At 34.2% G+C, this 25,186-nt stretch overlaps 1 protein-coding gene across 1 annotated transcript; it reads right to left on the reverse strand.

Annotated features, from left to right (window-relative positions):
• Positions 1-3,676: 3,676 nt before the first annotated feature.
• LOC140438425 (uncharacterized) lies at positions 3,677-23,567 on the reverse strand. The gene is made up of 4 exons (XM_072528106.1): positions 23,433-23,567; positions 21,982-22,071; positions 11,992-12,136; positions 3,677-3,876 (listed from the first exon to the last, which is right to left on the reverse strand). The coding sequence occupies exons 1-4, from the start codon at positions 23,516-23,518 to the stop codon at positions 3,715-3,717; spliced, it is 483 nt and encodes a 160-aa protein (XP_072384207.1). The 5' UTR covers positions 23,519-23,567; the 3' UTR covers positions 3,677-3,714.
• Between the last annotated feature and the right edge of the window lie 1,619 nt (positions 23,568-25,186).

Consider the following 25,186-nt stretch of genomic DNA (forward strand, 5'->3'; position numbering starts at 1 on the left):
ACAAGAGAGTGTTTATTGTCAGACTGCAAGCAAGCAAGCAATTTAAATAAACCCAGCCTGTGAGATATGTTCACCCTAAGAATTGCGTTCGGGTGTATTCAGATTCCAATTCATATTGGAGCAAGGTGTATTGACTCGAGTTATAAACAGGAATCACTCTACTGCTCTACTTTAAGGCTCCAAACCATCTCTTTCCCGCCTAAAGCACTCTGATGCGCGATAGGGGCACAACTATCAGCCAAATGCTCTTCATGTGGGAGTCCTAGGTAAAAGAACTCTAATATGGTACCCTATCTGATTAAAAACTGCAGCTAGCGTTAGTCGCTGTATTCCTGTTATTAATATGTGACTTATCCGCGAAACTAAAGTTGCTTACTTAAGCCTCACGTCTCCGCTCTGTGCTAGGCCCAGTTCGGAGACGACTTGGTGCTCAAGTGGTTGGGCCCTACTTGCCAGAGTTTTTATGGTGTTTGTTAATATTTTTTTGTTGGTTTTCGCCGGTTTTTGTTAGTAATTTTTATAATTTGTTTGGTGACTGAAGCCGTTTTTTGCGTGTTTAATGATTTTTTTTAGGATGTCCTGAAACACAAAATCTTTTGTATTGATTTGTATTGATAAGCTCATTAGTACTTAATTAAACCAGTTATAGAACCAGAAATGGTTCTGATAACAGGCCTTTCGGCTGACACATGCTTTAAAATGTTTTTGATATATAAAATAAGAATAACTCACTGTTGTATATTCCGTAACATAGCTGCACTATATACGGTCACTTCTTGCTGTTGTTTAAGTTTATTTCCATATAGATTATTTTTTTAAAAAAGACAATTTTTTAGGACTGAAATATAAACACAATTTGTATTCTTGCTTCTTTTAACCTCTAAATTTGTTTATATATATATATATATATATATATATATATATATATATATATATATATTGTTATGATTGTTTATTTTGCCTTTAATCTTAGTTTATTGAGCCAATAAAAAAAATATAACTTATTTGTTATCAAAAGTAAAATAAACTCCTTATATTACCTGTGTTCGATGGATTCAAAGATTTTCTAGTTGTCTTTTATCGGGATAGAGAAGAAGGATAAGAATAAAAAAAATATTATGTTACAAAAATTTACGTTTCTTTTTATTTTATATGAACGAATAAAACAATTATCAAATTCTGTCGTTATCTTATCAATCAGCATACAAGAAAATAAATCAAATTTTTGTAATAATAAGATTTTAAATCTACATACATTTATATTAAGTAAAAACCAATTTTACTTAAATTTTTCTTTACTTGAAACAAGAAACAACAAAGCTTTAAACTTTTAATTAGCCTAACAAAACCTCAGTTCTTAAATTTGAATGCTAATGACCATGATGTTAAACCGATCCTTCACAGATATACAATTCAATTGTACAAAACACTTACAGCTTATTTTCTTATTGAGTTGTATGTTGGAACATACCCAGAAAAGTCCAGTCTCCTCAACGATGTGATCTCTCCTTTTTGGCACCTTGGCTCCTTCGTAACGTCTCTGCAAACCTGCTGCACTAACCAAAAACACCTGATGCACTTCTCCAAAACTCAACTACTTATTAATGACACAAGGACCTCCTTTTGTCAACATGACGCCGTAAAACTACTTTCACAAATCTTCACAAAATGTCAACGGTAGATACAAGGACCTCTTTCAATCTACTTGCTATCTCCTTCTGCAAAACTATTCAATTCTTTTCACAATGCCGGTATCCAACTCACGAACCACACCCTATCTTGAGACAAACGACTGTTTCCTTCGATGACCAAATTATAACTGACTTCTCCGGTTCTCATGATCGGCTCACAAATTTCCATTTAAAAACGACCGTCCAATCAAAAGCTCAAATTGTGTTTACCATGATTTTGGAAAAGCCTAATTTCGGTTTCAGAGAAAAACTAAATAGCTTACTTTAAAATTGGTTTTGTCAATACACAATTTATACATATTTCAAAAGATTAGAATATGGTCATTTAATATTCGCTTATATAAACAATGAAAAGATTAACTTACAGGTAAAATGTCTTCTAATTATAAACAAAGGTTTTTTGATAATTTTGTTTGAAACGGAAAAAGGTAGTTTGCCAAACAAATTTCTATTCTTATCTACACTAAATCTTATCTTAAATTACTATATAGAATTTGTTTATATTGATATCTTAAAATTTTATTTCGATGGATTTTTTTATTTATTTTTCTTTGGCTGGGAAAGAAGAAACATAACAATATATATATATATATATATATATATATATATATATATATATATATATATATATATATATATATATATAATATATATATATATATATATATATATATAAATATATATATATAATATATATATATATATATATATATATATATATATATATATATATATATATAATATATAAATATACATATCTATTTCAACATTATCACAATTTGGCTCTACAACTCTATGTGAGTCTTGGCCGCGTTTACTATTTCCCTCCATTGTTGTCGGTCCTGAGCAACTATTTCCCATTACTGTATTCCAATTTTGCGTATATCACTGGCTACTGCGTCCTTCTCTCTCTTTCTTGGGCGACCAACTAACCTTCTGCCATCCAGCCTTTCGCCAGAATGTGGCGTTCAGGAGTCTTTCGTCACTCGATCTTAGTACGTGGCCCGCCCATCATATTCGGTTGGCTTTAATGTAGCGTACTATGTTTTCATCGCCATATACTGTGTGGAGTTCATCATTGTGTCCGTATCTCGCTTCCATACGTTATTGTGGGACGAATTATTGTCTTGTACACTCTTATTTTTGCTGCTATTGAGAGTATTTTTGATTTAAGTACGGCTATTAATAAGTAATATGCCCTGTTTCTTGCAATGATCCTGACTGCCACGTCTTTTTCATATTTATTTTCAGGTGTTATTATCGCTCCCAGGTACTTGAATTCTTTGACGACTTTGAAGTTGTATTAATTGATTGTTACGTTTTGTCTAACCCTTGGTTTTGGGTTCTTCGTAACCACCATGTACTTGGTCTTGTCCTCGTTGAGCTTCAGACCAACTTCCTTGGCTCTGTTTTCAAATAGGGTGAAAACTTCTTTTGCATCTCCGGTGGATTGTGCAATTGTGTCCACGTAATCCACAAACGCCAATAGTGTTTTTGATCCTTGGGCGGCAAATCCGTTTGTCAGTTGTGGTTAAGCTTTCCTTACCACATGTTCCAGTGCAATATTAAATAGCAGGGGGGCGAGAAGATCTCCTTGTCTAAGCTCGGTGTCAATAAGGAATTCCTCCGAAGTGGTGCTGCCAATTCTGATCCGAGCGGAAGCGTTCTCTGTGCTCACCTTTGCTAATCGTACCAGCTTTCCAGGTACTCCTATTTCATATATAAACAGACATTCATAGTACGTCTTTTCGTTTAAAATTCAAGTGAATTCTTTTTCGAAGATTCTGGGATGTTATTCAAATGTTTATAATAACTTTTATTTGAACATTTGAAAAACGTATATTAAAACCGTATACAGAATGAAATTTGAAATAACTGAGTTAAAACTTTATATCATAACTATACTAACTATATTTCCTGTAATCAGGTAAAAGCTTGTTACACCAAAAAAAATGAAATTAATTAATTATAATAAAACAAACAAATAATGCTAATTAATTTATTGGAAAAATACGTAATAAATTTACAGAACAATGATTGGTGGGAAGATGATATTTAAAGCACTATTAATTGCTACTCTTGCTATGGATGTTAAAGCAATTATGACTTTTTCCAAAAGATCCAAAAGTGGTTTGTTGTCCCCAACAAGGTGACTAACCAATGTCGCTGCAGCGTCAGCGACTACCTGCAAAAATATGTATATATTTATTAATAGAATATACCTATCTTGTTTATATGATCCATCTATAGTAACAACTATTTGAAACAAGTTTTTTCGAGCGGACGGTGATACATGAAATCTTTTTTGTCGTAAATTCACTGTTATATTGCCTCGTTAGAATTGCTCTTTGGTGGATATTATATTATTTGTAATTTTCTACTTTCGATATTGATTTAAATTTACAACATGTTAATTTTTTAAACACCATTACACTTTTGTTTCAACAAATTTCCATAGAATTTTCGCTCCTGACACCTTGGGGTTAGTTTTGCGCTGTATTGATAGAAGTATGTAGTTTCGCCACAGCTAATAGTCCATTAAAACTAGTAACATTTTTTAGGCCTTAGCTTGAATTTTTCAGAGGACATAATTTTATTATTTTGCTGTACTGTGGGGTAGTTATCAGCTTAAGTTTAAGTTTGTGGAGTCGCCACCGTTGTACCCCGGCCGCCATCTTATAAAAAGGGGCGTATAGAGTTTTGGCGCTGAATCTCGTAAACTAGCAGCTCGGCAAAAAATTTTGTAGAAAATTAATTGTTATCGTAAAAATGGTGCAAAAGAAATTTCCTTTTGGGCCTTATAACTTTTTTTGGTAATTTAAAAATAAAACAAGCTTGAAAAAAAAAGGATGGGTTTGCATCAGGTAGGTCATCCCATGGTAAAAACCTTGCTAAAACCATGGAAAGAAGGAATTTGTAGAATAATTTAGTTTAGAGACTAGGGCGATTTCTATAAGCGACGCGCAGTTGCGGCTTCGCTTGAAACCTGCGAAAAGTGAGCTAGGGCTACCCCTTAAAGAACGAACGGGGCCAAAAAAAGAAAGTCCTAAGAGTTACAACGCTCAATGATGGAAGCATGATAGGTAAAGAAAGAGAGCTTGCTAATTTTATGCACACAAGATTGGTGTGTTTTGTGTGCAGGAAACTTGTTGGAAAGGTAATAAGTCGAGAGATATTGGAAAGGAATGCAAGTTAATATATAGTACTTCGAACAGTCACGGCATAAGTCGAGTAGGTATTATTTTGAACAACGAATGAAAGCAACACCTTGTAAGGGTAACCAAAAGAAGTGATAGAATTATGAGTGTTCAACTGAATATAGGCAATATCAACGTGAAAATCATAATAATATGTACCTACACCCCCAGGTAGGGTATAAAGAACAGGAAAAGGAAGAATTTTAAAGGCCACTGATTGGAAAATGCACGATATTCCTGTAGACAAAAAATATGTTATTGGAGGTGATTTGAATGGACATATTGGTACAGAAAGAGCGAGAATAGAGGTTCATAGAAAGGTTCATGGAGATAGGAATAAGAAATGATGAAGGGACTAAGGTGATTGACTTGGCGGAATTTGGCTATTATTAATACGCTGTTTATAAAGACTGAAGACCAGTATGTTACCTATAGTAGCACAGAAAGGCAAAGTCAGATAAATTTTGTGTTGTGTAGAAGAAGTCAGCTAAAAGAGATTACGAACTGTAAAGTGATGAAGGATAAGTGTAAAGTGATAAAGGCCATGGGATATGGAGATAAAGGTGAGGATGAAAGGAAGCAAGTAGGATACCAAAAAGTAAACTGGTTGAAGCTAAAGGATAAGAATTTGACAATAGTCTTTAAGAGTAGAGAGCTGAAAGAGCTTAGGGAAAAAGATTCGGTAAATGACTGGTGGGAAGCCAAAAGTGAAGTTGTGGTGCGAGTGGAAGAGAAAGTTCTAGGAAAAATATATGGTAAAGAGCCTTCTAGAGACAAAGAAACCTGGTAGTGGAACGATGGGGTCCGAGAAAGAAAAGAAAGAGGCTAGAGAGAGGTATAAAAGAGAAGGATATATGCAAGGTGGCAAAAAGAGAAGCAAAACGCGCTGTAGCTACTACTAAGGAAAGATCGTCTGTACAGCTATATGAAGAGTTGGAAACACTCGAGGGGATGAAAAGCTTATACAGCATTGATAAAGTAAGGGACAAGTCATCAAAGGAATTGACCCACGTACGACAGGTTAAGAGTGCAAGAGTTAAAATAAAGCAAAGATAGTATGATAACTTTATTAAGCTGCTAAATAAAAAACCTCAGAGGAGAGACAGAGGAAGCGGTATTTCAAATGAGAATGTAATACCGGGGATAACAAGACATGAAGTTGTCGAATTTTTAAATAGGACAAGGTACGGTAAGGCAGTAGGACCGGATGGAATACCTGTGGTGGTTTGAAAGGCTCTAGGAGAGAAAGGGGTTAATATTTTGTGGCAAATGATGAGTAGGAATATATGAGAATAAAAGGATGCCCAATGCATGGATAAAAAGTGTAATGGTATCATTGTATAAAGATAAAGGGTACATTCGCGACTATAGAGTGATAAAGTTAATGTCGCACACAATGAAAATTTGGGGGAGGACTGTAGAGCAAAGGTAAAGGAGAGAGACATCGATAGGAGAAGAACAGCTTAAGTTTCTGCCAGGAAGGAGGAAAACTGAAAACTGAAAACTTGTTTGCATTGAGACAGTTGACATAAAAATGGGGGAGAAGAAACGAGAGCTACATTTTTGGATCTGGAGAAGGTGTACGTTACAGTTTTTAGACAAAATCTATGGAGATGTATGAGAGAGAAATGAGTTCCTGAGAAGTACTTAAGGCTCGTAAAGGATATGTATGAGGGAGCGTACAACAAAGTAGAGACTGCTGTCAGATTAATCCAAAGTTTTACAGGGACGGTTGGTTTATTGGTGATATATTATTATGGTATATGGTAGATAAATTAACATGAATAAAAAACTATAGAAAAATAAGTCTAACGGTTCGTTTTTATTGTATTCTTACGAGTATTCAAGAACCCGGTCAACTTCGGATCGCTGTAGAAACCGACAAGCGAGAGCTGGCGGGTGAGCTGAGAAAGAGTAAATAGGAATTATTCTGAGAGAGATAGGAGAGGTACTTAATCGCGAGTGTCACAAAGGCGTAGTTGCCGTATCAAAAATTTAGTTGGGATCTGAAAATTACGTTAGTTGATATACGTTGTATACTTACCATATTATTATGTTAGACAATTGATGCAAAAGTTTTGGCCAATTTTTAAATTAAATTTCGTTATTTTCCAATAGGTTCAGTTAATTTCAGGTATAAAGTTTTTGTTATCTCTAACTACTTCCCAAGTTTGTGTACCATATTATTATGTTAGACAATTGATGCAAAAGTTTTGGCCAATTTTTAAATTAAATTTCGTTATTTTCCAATAGGTTCAGTTAATTTCAGGTATAAAGTTTTTGTTATCTCTAACTACTTCCCAAGTTTGTGATAGAAAGCGAGGTCGACCCCACACACATACAGTCCGCGAAACTTCTTAGACACACTACATATCCCCTCGTGCCTTCGGAATGTCACTATCTGGTCTTCTATTACACTAAGTCTATCTTACGTAAATTGCGAAACATTGATCTTAGTTGCTACATAATTCGTCACACGATAAATCATTGTCCGAGCAATCAATCTGATCATCTTCAGAATCCTTACCCAAATTGATTGTTATTTGATCAAAAACGACATTGAATTGTGGTTCTTTTGTCACAAAATTATCCTCAATCGAAATAGTTATATCACAAACTTTTTTTTATTCTTTTGCAGGAAATTTATTAAAAAACTCCACATAATTCGGTGACGTCATTTAATTTAAAGCTAACCCTTTTTGATCCAACAAAATTTTTCAGTGCAGCCCATACTAGTTCAAGGAGGCAGTCTTAATACCTTTTCAAAACTTCTAATCACAGAATCAATGAAATATTTAACAAATCGAGGCTTATGTAATTTAATTGGTTCGTAGAGATCTATCCGAAGCATATCCTCGCTGTACGGTATATTTCGTTCTCTAAGCCACATTTGCATATCTGCTTTTCGGATGCCGAAGTTGAAAGTGTATCCTCTCTGTTTGCTGTGGTACGGTGTATTATCCAACACAATAACGCTGTTAAAAGGTAAATTTAGCAACAGTTTTTCCGTAAGCCACTTCGTGGGAGTCTCCAGCTTTAAATTGGGATTTCCATCTCAGATCCGAATCCTTGACGAATCCGTCTTCAGTTTCAGCAGCAACAATGATTAATCTATGTCCTTTTGATAATGGCTTCCTCAAACCACCGGAACTGTTATCACTGCAATTATATTCTTATAAATAATCTAAGTGCAACTATGCAAGTATTTCTCATCCGTAAAAACAATTGTTCGCTTTTCGCTGCGAAATTTTTTAATTTTTCTGAGGTAATCTAGTCCTAATTTCCGTAATTCATGTTTTTCTATTAAAATACGTCGATTATTTTTTGTTTTTCTCTAACGAAATCCTATAGTATGAATCTCTTTTCGAAGAGTTGCTCTACTTCCGGTGTACTGCAATTCTTCCACAATTTTTTGATGCAATCTTTTAATTGTCGGCAGCATTTTCTCCTGAATATGGAAGTTTATTATAAATCGATGTAACAAGCCTTCGTCAACTACATCCATTTTTAGTTTGGAAACTCTGTGATTTTTTGTAGACGGAGAATTGAACATATTTCTGCTCGTGCAAGCTTTATCTGCTATCCGGCCTTCCCTGACTATTCGTTGAACTGATCTTAAGCTTATGCCTGAAAAAAAGCAATTTACTAATAAGTACTATAAATACCAGTTAAATGAGCTACACGTTCTTGTATCTTTTTTAAATTAACTAAAACTTTATTTGCATTAGCTTCTTCGGTTGTAAACTTATTGAAAATTATTTCTCGTGCTTGAGATCCCAAAGATTTTCCCTTTAATACATATAAATAATAGTTTATCGTATAGGGCCAGTCCAAATAAAAATGTAAATACTTGACAACACTGTCAGAAATCTAGCACTAATCACTACGATATGAAGTCCTAGCCGACAGCAATAGAAATGAGCAATCTCTTCCACTTTTCAATTTGTTCTACGCGCAACCCGCCAGCTCTCGCTTGTCGGATTGTAAAACCCTGATAAATTAATAAAATTAAACAAATTTGAAGTGGACATTATTTGTTAAAAAACTCTCTTTAAAATTGCTTTTAAGTTATTTTATTGTAAAATGACCAAATAAAAAGTTATAAAGCAAAATGAAAATGTGTTCAAAAATGTTCAATTATTTTTATTCATAAGGTTTTTCTTTTTCATTTTACGATAAAAAGTATTAGGATAAAAGTAGGCAATTTAATTTGCCACAGATAATGTTAAAATTAACGTTGGTGTTACAAGTTATAAAATTTTCTTTTGGGCTGTTAGTTTAGTAGATATAGCGCAAAACACTTTGCATTTCTTTTTCCAAGATGGATGGCGGTCAGGGACCAAGGATGGCGACCTCACAAACTTGAAATTAAACTTTACTAACCCCTCCTACACATCAAAAAAATAAAATTGAGCCCTCTGAAAAAAATGCGACCCTAAGAGCGGCTTCACACACACCCGGTCACCGATTACACGACACCGTGTACACGGTATGGCGAGATTTCACACTTAAACGGTTTTGTGGTCCGTGTCGAAATGTTAGTCGATGTTCACCATGAATCGAAAACACATCGTTGCTATGATGATTCTCTATCGGCTTATAAAGAGAAGAAAATAACTAGAAATGTATGAATTCATCCCAATAATATGAAAAGGAAAGAGTTTGGTGTATGTTTTACTCTTTTCTTGAAACTGCGAGAAGATGAGAACAATTTTTTTTATTACTTTAGGATGACAATATCCACGTTTGATGAACTACATCATCGGTTAAAGGATTATCTTCAGAAGTAAAACACATTTATGAGAGAATGCATTAACCCAATGCAAATGTTGGCAGTTACAATTTGGTAAGTAAAAACACATTCGATTTTATTATTATTTATTATAGTATGGTGTTGACAATGTGAATGATATTTACCATTAAATGAAATCAATTGAATCTAATGAAATTTGGGAATCAATAAACTGTGACTGAGGTGATGCTATTGTTAAAAGAGGAGACCGCTGCGACTGGTAAGAAGTGGATGGTATTATTGGTGAGAACTGATTGGTTTGTATTTGTAGCACATCAGGGCGTACATGTTGCAGTGTATAATATGATCGGTTTGTTGTAATATCTGACGTTGTTAATACTGACTTTGGAATGTTTAGATTTGTAACAGTGGACAGTTATCTAGGAAGCATCTGCTGTCGTTGTTTAATTGTTTGTAATGTTTGCAGTACTCCCATCTGAAATTCCAATATCTCAAGTTTATTGAAACTTTGTAACGAATGAATTATACCAGCAAAAAAGGACATGTGCCAATCAGGTTTCTCCTTAAGAGCTTTAATCATTTGTAATTCAACAGGGTCTGCTTTACGTTTTCTTCCTGTTGGCGTTTTGGAAAATTTGTAAGCATGTAGAGTAGTTACCTACCGATCTTGTAGAGCTTACAGCTCCCGATCTTGTAGCTATCTTAATTTTTTTTCAACAAAAAAAAGCTGTTTATTTATACTACAATATTTAGTACAATATACTGATTTTTGCAGATATCTCACCAGTGGCTGTACTTTCACGGATCTACACTACAGTTATCGACTTGGTATTTCCACAATAAGCAGCATTGTTAAAAAGGTATGCAATAACATATGGTTAATTATGCGTTCTGAGTGTATTCCCGAACCACAGAAACAAGACTGGCTTTGAATTGCCGAAGAATTTTAAAATATAGCACATTTTCCACACTGTTTAGAAGCGTTTGATGGAAAGCACATTTGAATTATTAATCCAATAGTACTTCAATTATAAAGGGAACTGATCAATAGTTTTAATGGCTGTAGCAAATTCCAATTATCGTTTTATCTACGTAGATATTGGAAGTTACGGAAAATATTGCGATTCGAATATATTTAAGACCTGTTCCTTAAATGGAAATCTATAAAAAACAAGGAACTAGAAATTCCTGAAGAAACATGTCTACCAGAATCAATAAGGCCTAAAGTACCCTATGTCTTTATTGCAGACGAAGCATTTTCACTTGATAGACATCTTCTTAGACCTTACGATGGACATAACTTAACGACTAAGAAAAAAGTTTTTAATTATCGCGTCTCTATAGCCCGAAGATATGTGGAGTGTACTTTTGGGATATTAAGTGGCGAATTTTTCATCGACCTATTAACTTGAATTCTAACTATGCTGTCGATATGGTGAAGGCTTGTGTTGTGTTACATACCTTTGTTCGCGATAGAGACAGATATGAATCATAGAATACTTTAACCACCACGTGGCTTGAAGATATCCCTAGAGCAGAAACTGTACGTGGTAATATTAACGCAAATAACATAAGAAATATTGTGATTATTTTTTGACACCTATCGGATCTGTAAAATGGCGGATGACCAAAATTTCTCGTTAGTATATAAGTAATATATGCATACACACACCTATATGTTTTTACTTTCGTATTTAATTAAGTAATAATAAAGAAATATCCTCACAAACTTACCGAACCTAGTCTTGTCATCAGATTCCAACTCCTCAAAGTTACTCTTCAGTTCCCTACAAATTTCTTGAAAAGCACTTCTGGTTTTATTTCTGTCTTTGTATGTTTTGCTTGTCTTGTCCAATATTACAGGTCTTCTACGCACCAAACTTATTAAATGCTCTGTATCAATTTCCACATCAGCCATTTTTCACACGTTAATCACAACAAAAATTCCTTCTACAATCTCAAAAAGTCCCAAAGTTTGATATCCTACTACGTGCTCGGTCGCCGTGTATACGTCAATGTTTGTCCGGGCTTACCCGGGCTTATAGTGGGTATGTCCGGCGACATCACGGTTCCCGGTTACCGTTTAAACGAGCACGGTATGTGTGGAAGCATCGATTAATATGTACATTCTTTACCAGTGTACACGGCGTGTAACCTGCGACCGGGTATGTGTGAAGCCGCGCAAAATGTAACTTTTTAATGGACTATAAATACAAAATTAAATATACATTGCAGTCTGTGAACAACGGATTGTATCAAAAGCGAAACTTTTATGGCAAAAAAATATACATAACTTGAACATATACACATTTTTAAAGCACCACAAGATATTTAAAAACACTAAACTTACATCAAAGATATCTCTATTAGGGGGCAACACAAGCTTAAGTACTGATCTCAAACCATGCAAAAACATTGCTAACCATTTCCGCAAATCTGGAAGTAGGCTGCGTTCTTTAGAGGTTATTGAAAATGTATCATTTAATTCACGAACTCTACAAAAAAAAATAAATCAACTAGTGTCTTTGATTTTGTCATAAGTCATACTCGTATATTTACTATTGTACATTTTACACGAAACATGGTATTTATAATGTATAATATTTGTAATGTATATTAAAAGGGTGTGTCCGTGTGTTATTTGCTCTGCTGTAGTAGTGGGCTAAACTGTGATTCTGCAATTATAGGTATAACTGTAATCGTGACTTTTTATTCATTGTGATTTTTGCCTGTGATTGTAATTTAACAGAGCAACGAAATAAACGAAACGAAACTCCGAATAAAAAGTGTTACCATCATGGACCATCATAAAATTCTACATGTGTTAATATTTCGGTATATACGACATAGTCGAATATTTTACCTGCATGTGTTTCTTTTAATTGGATGTGATCGGTTTATAAGACAACTTTTTCTTACAAATATTACATAACGGATAACTCAATTACCATCCACTTCTATAAAAAATTTCCATAAGCTACTAATTTTTACTATTTTTGCATAACTAGCGATGTTCATATTCCTCCAAAGACGATATAATATTATCTTTGCCTTTGAATTTTTCATTAGAAAGAGACTTCACAATACCGCCGACTACCTTTATCTTGTTCCTTGTTATCCTGTTACACGTCTCTGATTTCACAACTTTGCGACTGAGACGAGAACGTGACATATCACGTTTTAGGGACTAAGAACTGCAGACATAGAATAAGACGGAAATCACAGTCACAGCATATTTTATTGTTATTCACAGGTTGTGATTGTTATTTTTTAATCACAGCTGTTAAATCACAGGGTGGTGATATTTAGCCCCCCTCTAGTGTGCTGTATATACAGAGTGATCAACTTTTGTAACAAAGACCATTGTATCTATTATTAATATAGAATATACCAAAAAAATAATTTACAAATATATAATTGGTGGTAGCTGTATTCATCACATTTTAAAATTATTTACAAATATACATGGTCTTTCATAACACTTTACCGCATTAAAGATTTTTTTATAATGAAACACCCTGTATTTTATTTTACATTTAATTTAAATTTGCTTTATTTTCTCGTTACAAGAATGCAAGGAATGCAAGGACCTGTCATATGAGGTATTTAGTTATAACCAAATTATATATCCACTCCCCGTATAATCGAGAAAAGAAACGAAAGCAACGATCTCTTGGAACCATAGTTTTTATATAATTGTCAAAATTTATAAATATAATTTTTAAATTTAACACTTTTTAAATTTAATACAGGGTAAGTCAAAAAATGAGTTAAGTATTTACTCCGTATTTTTAAATTCATCACCCTATATTATATATCACCATTATAAACTAAAGCTTTCTATACCTAGGCTTAATAGTTTCGGAGATATTTTAAATTGTAATAAAAAAGTTAGTATTTTATAAATTAAATTTATTATTTTTGGACATGTACCAAAACTGGTCGCGTCATAAAAAACTGGTACAACTCTTATAATCAAAAACCGTGTTTTCTAAGTTGTCTTGTTGTATTGATGGCTTTGCTGCAAGGCAATTGCCAGGTTTTCTAAGTTGTGTACGTTGGTCTTGTCACATGTGTCATTCTAATTTCTATGACACTGTTGCCAGTTCAACGAAAATATTATATGAAACCAGCTAAAAGCAGGGCTGTGCGACAGACCGCCAGTTTTGAGTATACTAAAAACTAAAACATTATCGAACATTCTCTATCAGTCAGTCACTTATTTAAACATGCATCCTAAAAATTCTCCTATTACTATTGTAACTTTCCATAATCTTAATTAAGTACTCACACATTGATTTGTGTGTTATTATAATTTATGAAAATATTTCAATTCAAAAATAATGATAGATAATCAATCTAGACATAACTTTAAATTATTATAATAAAACATTACAGTGAGATATTGGATTGTAACTGTCACGTTTTGAAAAGCGTTTTTTCGTCGCGGATATTTTATAGTTTATAATACGTAGGATAAAGTATAATGTTAGTTTTTCACATTTATTGTTCTTGTAATAAATAATAATTTAATTTTGATAGTTTGCCTGTTACTAAACTTATTGACACAAAATACAATTCGAGTTCGGTAGGTTATTGAAGTATAAAATTACAGTATATGCATTCCAATATTCCCTGCGCCAATACCCTAGGTTTAAAGATCCTTCAAACATTTTGGATATTAGCCCAACATTATCTCTCATTATAAAATTTATTAGATACGGTTTTTTGTTTTTAATTTTAAATATTTTACCTATAATAAATATATAAAAATAATACCTATCTAAAAACTTTGTACATTTTTGAACGTTATTTTTTATATATTTAGATTTTGTGGAATTTCGTTATCTGTGATGGCAACAACGAATTGATTCACGGACCATTGTGTCCAGTCTGAACACAGGTTTACATTGGGAAAAAAAAGTGTACCAGTTTTATATGACGGGAAGTGTACCTATGTATTTTATATTTTATGTGTTAAAATTTTAAGAAATTAAATAAATAAATAGTTCACGAAACGAAACCTGAAGATTTCTAATTGTCGAAACCAAATTTAGATTTCTGCTTTAATCTGTGCCTTCTAAGAATTGCAAGGCAAAACAGACATTGATTGATGAAAATGTAATTAGAGACATGGGGAATCTAAAATTGCATTTCACAACATATCTCCTTAACTAAGCAAAAATCCTTGGCGAATTGGTTTCTAGTACTTATAAAGAGTATACCGAAATAAAAGGAAAGACAGTTAAGATTTGAGTTCACGTACAGAGCGTTTGTGTATTCGATTATAGGCATTTCAACCTAAAAGGAATCTTCGGAGCGGCTATTCACAACCGCTCTGAACGTGAAAACAATCTTTCCTGTAATAATAGAAGCAGTACTAAAATGGCTTCGATATAGACGCAATTCGACATTTGACCAATGCGTTCTTCCTATTATGACATACGGAGCAGAAACTCTCACGCTCACAAATCCAACAGCACTAAAAATGCGAGTGGCACAAAGGCGCATGGAAAGATCAATTCTCGGCGTGACAAAAAAAGGACAAAATAAGGAATCAAGAATTGGAAAAGAACAGGTATCAGTGATGTCGTCGAACGTATAGCCAAGCTGAAATGGAATTGGGCTGGTCACATAGCGAGACTGAAAAACACAATATGGACCAGAAAACTAATTGACTGGCGTCCACGAGAAGACAAACGCAGCAGAGGACGACCACCAACACGCTGGATGAACGACATTAGACGAATATCCAAAAAATTGCAAGAAGAAGCACAGAACCGTGAAGAGTGGCGAAAAATGGGAGAGACCTATGTCCAGTAGTGGACAGAAGAGGTTGCATGATGATGATGATGATGATGATGAAAGCAATAGCGATATTTGATGATAAATGACGATGATAAAAGAATTGCTATTGCATCCATATCGAAGCCATTTTAGTGTTACTTCTATTATGACAGGAAAGATTGTTTTTACGTTCAGAGCAGTTGCGAATTGCCGCTCCAAAGATTTCTTTTAGGATGAAATACGTATAAGCGGATACACAGACGCACTATACGTAAAATCAAATCTTAACTGACTTTCCTTTTATTTTGGTATACTCTTTATGAGTACTAGAAACCAATTCACTAAGGATTTTTGCTTAGTTGAGGAGATATGTTCTGGAATGCAATTTTAGATTCCCCATGTCTCTAATTACATCTTTATCAACGTCTGTTTTGCAAAGATTTGCAATTGCAAAGAAATTTCTCAAAATTTTTTGGGAGTAAACTTTGACAGAACAGCAAGAGATACTAAGTAGATGGACAGAACATTTTACGGAAAAGTTTAAAGGAGATCAGAGAGAGACGACCCCTGACATACCATTAGACCAAGCAGACAACAGAGAAAAGACTCCACCAACAATAGCCGAGATTAGAGCAGCAGTAGAAAAATTAAAGAACAATAAAGCACCGGGATCGGACCAAATAGCATCGGAGTTACTAAAGGAAGGAGGAGACGCACTACAAAAAACAATACATGAATTGATAACAAAGATATGGTCGAATAAACAGCTACCAACGGAGTGGAATAGCGGTATTATTGTACCATTACATAAAAAAGGAAATCAGTTAGAATGTGGAAACTACCGTGGAATCACGCTGCTGAATGCAGCATACAAAATAATGTTCAATGTCATTTATGAAAGACTTAGACCACACGCTGAAAAAATAGTTGGCAAATACCAAAGTGGCTTCTGTAGACAGAAGTCAACAATAGACCAGATATTTGTTCTGCAACAGATCCTCGAAAAAACAAGTGAATATAATATCGAAACACATCATCTCTTCATAGACTTTGAAAGCGCATATGACAATATAAACCGAGAATTCTTAATAAAAGCAATGAAAGAATTTAATATACCAACACAACTAATAGAACTGATAAAAGAATCTCTAAAAGTAGAAAGTAGAATCCGGATACAAAATAAATTAACGGAAACAATAGATGTGAAAAGGGACTACGCCAGGGAGACGCTCTATCATGCATCTTGTTCAACATCGTACTCGAGAAAATACTGAGGGACACAACAGTCAATACACGAGGAACAATCATTAATAAAAGCGTGCAAATACTAGCATTTGCAGATGATGTTGACATAATCGCAAGATCAAGAAGAGAAATGATAGAGGCATACAACCAAATAGAACGAGCTGCACAAAATAGTGGTCTTAAAATCAATCAGACCAAAACAAAATATATGCAGGTAAGTAAAAACGCAGAAATAAGGCAGCCACAAAATATAACAATAGGAGAATACAACATAGAGGGGGTAAAAAACTTTATATACTTAGGATCCCTAGTCACGTCTGATAATAACGTTACGGAGGAAGTGAAGAGGCGAATATTTATTGCAAATAAATGTTACCATGGCTTATTTAGACACCTAAGATCAGATAACGTCGCAAGAAAGACAAAATGCCAAATATATAAAACCCTAATAAGACCGGTACTCACATATGGCTCAGAAACCTGGACACTCACTAAAAGAGAGGAAACGTTGTTAGCCACCTTCGAAAGAAAAATCTTGCGACACATATATAAGGGCACAAAAGAAAACGGAATATGGCGAAGACGATACAACTCTGAACTATACAAAATATACCAGGATCCGGATATTATCACATTCATTAAAATAGGACGGCTGCGTTGGATAGGACATGTAGAAAGAATGGAAGAAGGCGAAATACCAAACAAAATATTCAAACAGATGCCAGTAGGAAAAAGAACAAAAGAAAGACCGAAACTAAGATACTTAGAACAAATAGAAAATGATATAACAACCTTAAAAATAAAAAACTGGAGAAAAAAAGCACGAAACAGATCAGAATGGAGAAGAATCCTGGAACAGGCCAAGACCCAAAAAGGGTTTTCGAGCCAGTGATGATGATGAAACTTTGAAAAGCAGAGGCGACATCAGGCATCCCTGCTATACTCCTCTTTTAATATTAAGAGCCTCTGATTATAGTCGTCTACTAAAACCGATGTTGTTTGATTCTAATACAAATTTACAATTATGCGAAAGTCCTTGCCATCCAAGCCAATGTCATCAGCTATGTCTTTTCAAAAAATAGTTTTTTTCTATGGCAAGTAAATCTTTAAGTGATTGCAGTAGCTTACACAAGGATTCCCATTTTAGTTTTTTTTGATCTGATTAATTTTTTCTGTACAACTTTTTGTGGGATATATCTTAACCACATGAGTGAAATTTCCTGAGCCTCGTGGTACCATATAGTGACTTCCTGAAGCAAATGTTCGACCATTAAATTAAAAAATTCTAGCTGTAATTAAAAACTCAACAGCTACCTAAGAACACCTACATCCAAGCATCTAGATTTAGCTACATCTGAAGCCAATAACTATGTTTAACAAGTGCTTCAAATGCATGAAGCCAACAGTACAAATAACAAGTCATAAGTATCATTTTTAAATTTTTGTACTGAGCTAGACTGCATGAAGCCAACAGTACATACAACAAATCCATACAACAAATATCATTTTTAAATTTTTGTTCTGAGCTAGGCCGCATTTGTTTTAATATTAAAATTTGATTTTATTTTGTTTTTGTACAATAAATATTATTAACTAATATCCTATTTTATTTGTCCCAGGCAAACTCATTTTTCAGATTTGCAATTAAGATAAAACGTTCTCACACCTGAGAGACTGAGCTAGACGAAGCGTTAACAATTGGCTCCAATGGAGTTTAATTGTTACATTGGCTCCCAACTTTCAAAAGGTAGTTATATCGTTACTTATTGGCGCCCACCGTTTCTGATGGGTTGTTCGATGGTTACAAATGTTATGACAGAAATGTTTACAAACGTGAGTAGATCATTGGAAAAGCGTCTTCACACCTTTGATAACGTTATGGGTGTTCATTTCAAATACCTTCTGCAATAAAAATAACAATTTCTTTATTTAATTATTACGTTTTATTGTGTTGTTTTAAGATATTTCTAAATATTAAAGTAAATAGAAATAATAAATTTAATTTATAAAATCCCCCTTTTTTTCCAATACTCTTTAAGATACTCCAAAAAAAATTAAGTATTGCTATACAAAATACTTACCATACACAAGAAAGGCAAAATGGACGATATTGGCAACTATAAAAGCATCGCTGTGACAAACTCAGTCAGTAGGAAATAGAATAAATACAGATATGGAAGGCAAAGCGGGATTTAATTCAGAAGGCAGGTAGTACAACTATTCACCATTTATTTTTGTCTGCGCTGGGAGCGCGGTATTTGTGAGAACTCAAACCATAGTCTCATCTGTGGGAAAAACAAATACGGTGTAGAGATAATAACCACTGAGATTGAAAAATGCACAATAACCTAGGTATACAAGCAACCAAACCAGCCTTTTATATTTTCACCCCCAACTAACTTCCAATCACAACCCAATCAGCTTGTACTGGGAGACTTTAACAGTCACAGTTTACTCTGGGGCTATGCAAATTCGGACACAAATGAAGACGCAGTAGAAGTCAAAACGAGTGGCATCACATTAATCCATGATCCTAAACTTTCGTCATATTTTCAGAGCAAAGTTTGGAAAAGAGGATATAACCCGGATATCTGTTTTTCAAGTAATAACCTCGAAGACCCATGTATCAAATATAGGTATGGCTTCATACCAAAAACAAAGCATAGACCAATTGATATAAATCTTTCCAATTGTCAGACCAAAAGCTATTCCATTCAGTAGGAGATTAAACTTCAAAAAGGCAAACTGGAAAAAGTATGCAAACATACTAGATTATGAGCTACTACGTCTTGAACCAAAATTAGAGAACTACGAAAAATTTGTAGAGGTACTCAAAAATGTGTCTAGAAAAGCTATCCCCAGAGGATGTATACAATATGTTCCCGGAATGTCCAGCGAGTCCAAAGAACTAATGAGAATATACGAAACCCTCTATTTCACTAATCTAGCCTCTAGCCAAGAAATGGTTGACTGCGAAGCAGTACTACTCCAACAGCTAAGTCAAGCCAGACAGGAAAAGTGAATTGATACCCTGGAAAATATGGACATGACACATAGTAGCAAAATAGCATGAAACCTTAAGTGTAAGTAACTATAGTAAAAAAACTTAGCGGTAATCCAAAAGAACATAAACCACCTTGCAAGGTTACAGCAAATCAAGTCGCTGCTCAACTCCTTATGAATGAAAGAACTACGAATCGATATATTTAACCCAAACACTAGAAGAAGATTGGATTCGGAGACAAACCACCTAGGAACTCCTATTATGTGTAGATGATATAATATGCAGTGAACAAATAAAGCATCTAGGCCAAAAAAAGAGCAAAAAACTGGATCTTGCAACTTTATAACACGTGTTGCAAAGCCTGCAAAATTCCAAAATCATGAAGGAAATCTAAAGTAATAGCCTTGTTAAAACCAGGAAACGACCCAAAAAATTTCAGTAGCTACAGACCTATTTCGCTGTTGTGTCATTTTTTCAAACTATAGGGGAGGCTCATACTCGCCAGAACAGAAAAAAATGTCAACAAGCACCTCATCCCACCGGTCAAGTCCTCGCACTAACAGAACACATTGAAGAGGGCTTTGAAGAAAAACTTCAGGGGCTACTTTCGTAGATTTGACATTAGTCTATGATACAGTAAGGCACAAAACATTGCTCCGCAAATTATACGACACTTTCAATGACCACCAACTGGGTAAGCTCTTATATTCCTTACTGCAAAACAAAAGTTTTTTCGTTATGCTAAAGGGTAAAGTAAGTAGCTGGAGAGTTCAAAAAAACGGCCTCCCACAGGGAAGTGTTTTAGCACAAATGCTCTTTAATATATATACAAACGACCAACCTACGCTGGCCGAAACCAAGCACTTCCTCTATGTTGACGATGTTGCAATATGTGCTCAAGGAAATAGTTTTGACGAAGTGGAGGAGAAACTCGAAACTGCCTTAAAACAATGACAGTGTACTAGCTGCAGAATTTCCTGAGATCCAATCCATCTAAAACCCAAGTCTGCACTTTCTACCTTCGCGCAAAGGAAGCCAAGCAAAAACTCCATGGAATGGTAATACATTAGAACACACAAACCAACCTATATTTCTTGAAGTAACTCTGGACCGGTTCATCACCTCAAAACAACATTGCATAAAACGAGAGGGAAAGTAACAACTAGGGACAGCATACTCAGAAAGCTAACGGGAAGTAAATGGGTTGCACGTCCTGGCGTTTTAAGAACAACGGCACAGACACTGTGTTTCTTAACTGCTGAATATGCGTGCCTCGTTTGGGGCAGATCTTTCAACACCAAACAAGTTGATATTGCGATAAATGAGACACGCAGGATAGTCACGGGGTGCATGAAACCAACGCCACTCTCAAATCTATATAAAGCAGCCGGTTTTGTAGAACCCCTGAAAATTAAACAGATCGCGGACGAGCGGCATGCCCTATACAAAGCTCGAACACCACGAAAGCAACTAAAATCCAGGAAAAGCTTCTTTGGAACAGTGCAGGATGAACCGCCTGAGTATTTTCCTCTTCCTCTGGTTCAATAGACCGGCCAGTCTCTAGACTTTAAAACTTGGAAAACTATGAATGGGATAAGAACGGGGGTCGCTCCAGTAAAATCAAACATGGCAAAATGGGGAAAATAGACCAAGATGATGTGAACTGTGACTGTGGAGAAACACAGAATATGAAACATCTTCTTTTATGCAGAAACTTTGCCACATCTTCTTACATGCCGCAATTTTATGAATGCCATCTCCGGACACGATAAAGTAAGTTATAGAAGAGAGAAACAATCAAGGAAGAAAAGCTATATCCCTTCTTAATAATATACTGTGGGACCAATTAATAATAGACAGTAACAAACGTAGAATATTGAACACGATTATTAAAAGTACTTACAACAGTGACATACGCTAGATTAAGGAATAATACAGGAGAAAACTTAATTCAACGGAAATGGATTTCTGAAGACGTTCAGCAGGGAAACCGAGATAGGAGAGAATTACTAAATATAGAATAAACAAAATTATGAAAATAAATCATACAGTAGTAGACGATATTGGTACCCAACAACTAAGATGGTATGGACATGTCCAAAAATGCCCGAAGACCGACTCCTAAATGAAATCCTACCATGGCAGCCTCATGGTAGATGGAAATGAGGAAGACCTCGCCATAGTTGAAGAGAAGGCATAAGTTTTTGTAATTTTTTTTTGTTTCTTCTCTACTGCTATGTACCCTTTATTTTTGTCAATATAATATGCCCATGTTAAGTAAGTTACAAAATACAAATTACTTACTTTTCAACAACATTTTTGCGCACATGTTCTGGATTTTTATGTAGTTCGAGTAACTTTTTCAACGCATCTACAAGGGCTGAAAAATTCTCTCTAAAAACAAAAAAATAAATAAAATGTTTGGTAACTTTCATATTTTTAAATATAAATATGATGAGATAAAGTTATTTATTGCAATATATACACATTATTTTAAATTCAAAAATAATTTTAAGTGGAAAAGTGTATATTTCGTAGGCAATTTTTGTATTTTGCCGCAAATAAAGTTAGTTTTTATAAATCTGTTCAACAAATAAATTTTGCGCAACACTTGCCATTTTTTATGATTCTCGTGAAATCGATAAAATTTGTCAAAAAATTTTAACAAAAAATCCTTTATAAAAGGTACTACTACTATCGGTTTACAGCGTTCTCCGACGCCTTCCGACTCCTAACCGTCATTCTTCTCTATTTAACCATAGGCCTGGAGGGATTTCTCTTTTCTCTAGTACTTTTTCAATTCCCTCTCTTCAGCTTCTTCTTGGCCTTCCTCTTTTCCTTCTCCCTTGTGATGTCCACGTCAAAATCTGTTGTATTCTCTGTACATGGCCGTACCATATTAACTGTTTTGTTTTTATGTCATCAACTATTGTATGCTTGACTCCTATCATTTCTCGTATTCTCCCATTTGGTATCCAATCGCTTCTTGATTTGCCTGCTGCTCTTTTCCAGAAATCCGTTTCTGTTGCTAGTAACAGTTTCTCTGTTCTTTGTTTCATTGGCCAAACTTTACTGTCATATGTGATTACACTTTTAAGAATGGTGTTGTATATAAGTTGTTTGTTCGCTTTAGATATTGTTTGGTCCCACAGAGTGCCGTTCATCATGGATATGGCTTTTCTACCCTGTATGTTTCTGTCTTTTATAGCAGCATCGAGTGTTCCATCTTAAGTTATCTTCATACCCAGGTACTTGTATTCATCACAGTGTCTAATTTCTACCCCATCGTCTAATGTTATGGACTGCTTTGTCCCTCCAATACACATGGTTTCAGTTTTCATAATGTTGACTTCTATAATAGGTATATAATCAAAATACCCTATCGGGCTACATCCCAGAATGTTTTTGGACTTAAGAGTCGTTGTGTTGTGTACTTTTGAAAAACATACATAAACATGAAAAACATTGTAAATAAAAAAGAGCAGTTTTTAACGTTTTAGATTGTTTATAATGTAAAAGTTACGTTCAGCATTTTTAAGCACATTTCGATTTTTTTTGATAGGACACTTTGGATCAAAAGATATCGAATTGTTACCGTCGAACTGATAAAAATTTTATAACTCATGTAATGTCAATATGTGGAGAAATATAAATTAAAAACCCCATAAATAGGTAAGGGAATATAGACAAAGATAATGACGGTGATTGTAAAATATAATATTTTAAAACAAGGTCAAATTTTAGTTTACACTTACTCAGTAATGTCTATAGGTTTTACAGGGTCATCAGATTGAACACTGCAAATGCAGATCGTTACAAAGATAAGTAAATAAAGCTTCATCTTGTTCGTTTTTAAACACAGGTACCTACTTTGGTAAAATTTTGGGTCTTTTTATACTTTAATGTTGTAATATTATTATGTCATTTAAATAAAAAAACAATGGACAATGCATAATACTTTTAATGGGATAATTAAAATTAATATTCAATATGACATATCTTAATTAAAATTGGAGGCATTCTAAATTTTTTTTATTACTTTGAAATCACAATATTTTGTTTTTCTAAATATTTTCAATAAAATTCTTGTGGTAGTTTTTGTAAACTGGACATACATATATTTATAACATTTTAAGTAAGAAACAGCATTGGGATCCATAGGAACTGATTTTTTAGCAAATTATCTATTTACTTTCCAAAATAATCCACTATATCAAATTATGATTACCTCTTGGCAAATAAATTTTTTTTATTTACAAAAACCCGCTTTAACCTAATAAGCTTATTAGCGAAACGGTAACAATTAATTAGAAAAAGGGAAATCATAAGATTTCTAACCTGGCGAAACTGAATTCAAATCTTTACCACTGTGCTTTCTACAACTTGCAAAGCAAACAGATTGATGAATTGGTCGGTAAGGGAATCTAAAATATAAGCATTTCTCAAGCCGCTCATCATGGTCAAAATTCGTAGTGAATTAATTACACTTTACTTATTAAATTAAAATCTTTTAAAAACGGAAGTAGTTAATCAATATTGTTATTTGAGTTTAAAATGTCTTTAAGATTGTTTGGTAGATGGTATTTAATTCTATGGATATTAAACTTTTCGCACTTTTCCACTAACACATGTTTTACTGTAAGGGATGAACCGCACTGATCACAAATTGGGTGTTCTTCTTTTTTAAATACATGTTCATGGGAAAACTTGGTATGTCCAAGTCGTAAACGGGAAATGATCATTTGCTTTCGTCTAGATACATCGATTGAGTGGTTGCCATGGTCCAATTTTATTTTTTATTTCCTGAAGCTTTTTTGGTGTTGGATTTCCATTAATATGTCCCAGATCTCGAAAATATGTTTCGTAAAGTAGCTTTTTAGATTCATACTAACAGATCGTAGAGACATTTGGGTACTGTTATCATTTATGGCTTCTGTGGCATTTCGGTCGGCTACTTCATTACCTCCTATTCCGACGTGTGTGGGGCCTAGAGCAACTTGATACTTATATCTTTAATATGTAATTTATTTAGTTCTTCCTTTATTAGTAAAGCTATTGGATGCTGGACGTATATTTTCTTGATTAGGTGTAGTAATAACATAGAATCTGTAACGATTAACATTTTGTTCACCTTATTCGCATTTGCATATAGTAATGCTTGGTAGATCGTATAAAGTTCTCCTGTGAATACGGTTGCAGTATCTGGAATTCTATGTTTGAGAATCTCTGTGTTGTTAATTATTGCCACCCCGACTCCATTTTCAGTTTTAGACGGGTCTGTGTAGTATACTGTGTAATCGGAATGAGAGTTAATTAGATCTCTGAAGTGTTGTATGATAAGATTGAGGTTAGTGCTATTTTTTGGAATTGTAATAGACTACAGTTGAAAATTCAATGAATTCAATGAAAAAAGACAATAACGGATCACAAGAAATAAACAACAGGATCCAGGCGGGCAACAGATGTCTTTTGCCCTCCAAAACCTTATAAAATCGAAACAACTAACAAG

The sequence above is a fragment of the Diabrotica undecimpunctata genome, chromosome 4 (genome assembly GCF_040954645.1).
Source record: "Diabrotica undecimpunctata isolate CICGRU chromosome 4, icDiaUnde3, whole genome shotgun sequence".
Lineage (NCBI taxonomy): Eukaryota > Metazoa > Arthropoda > Insecta > Coleoptera > Chrysomelidae > Diabrotica > Diabrotica undecimpunctata.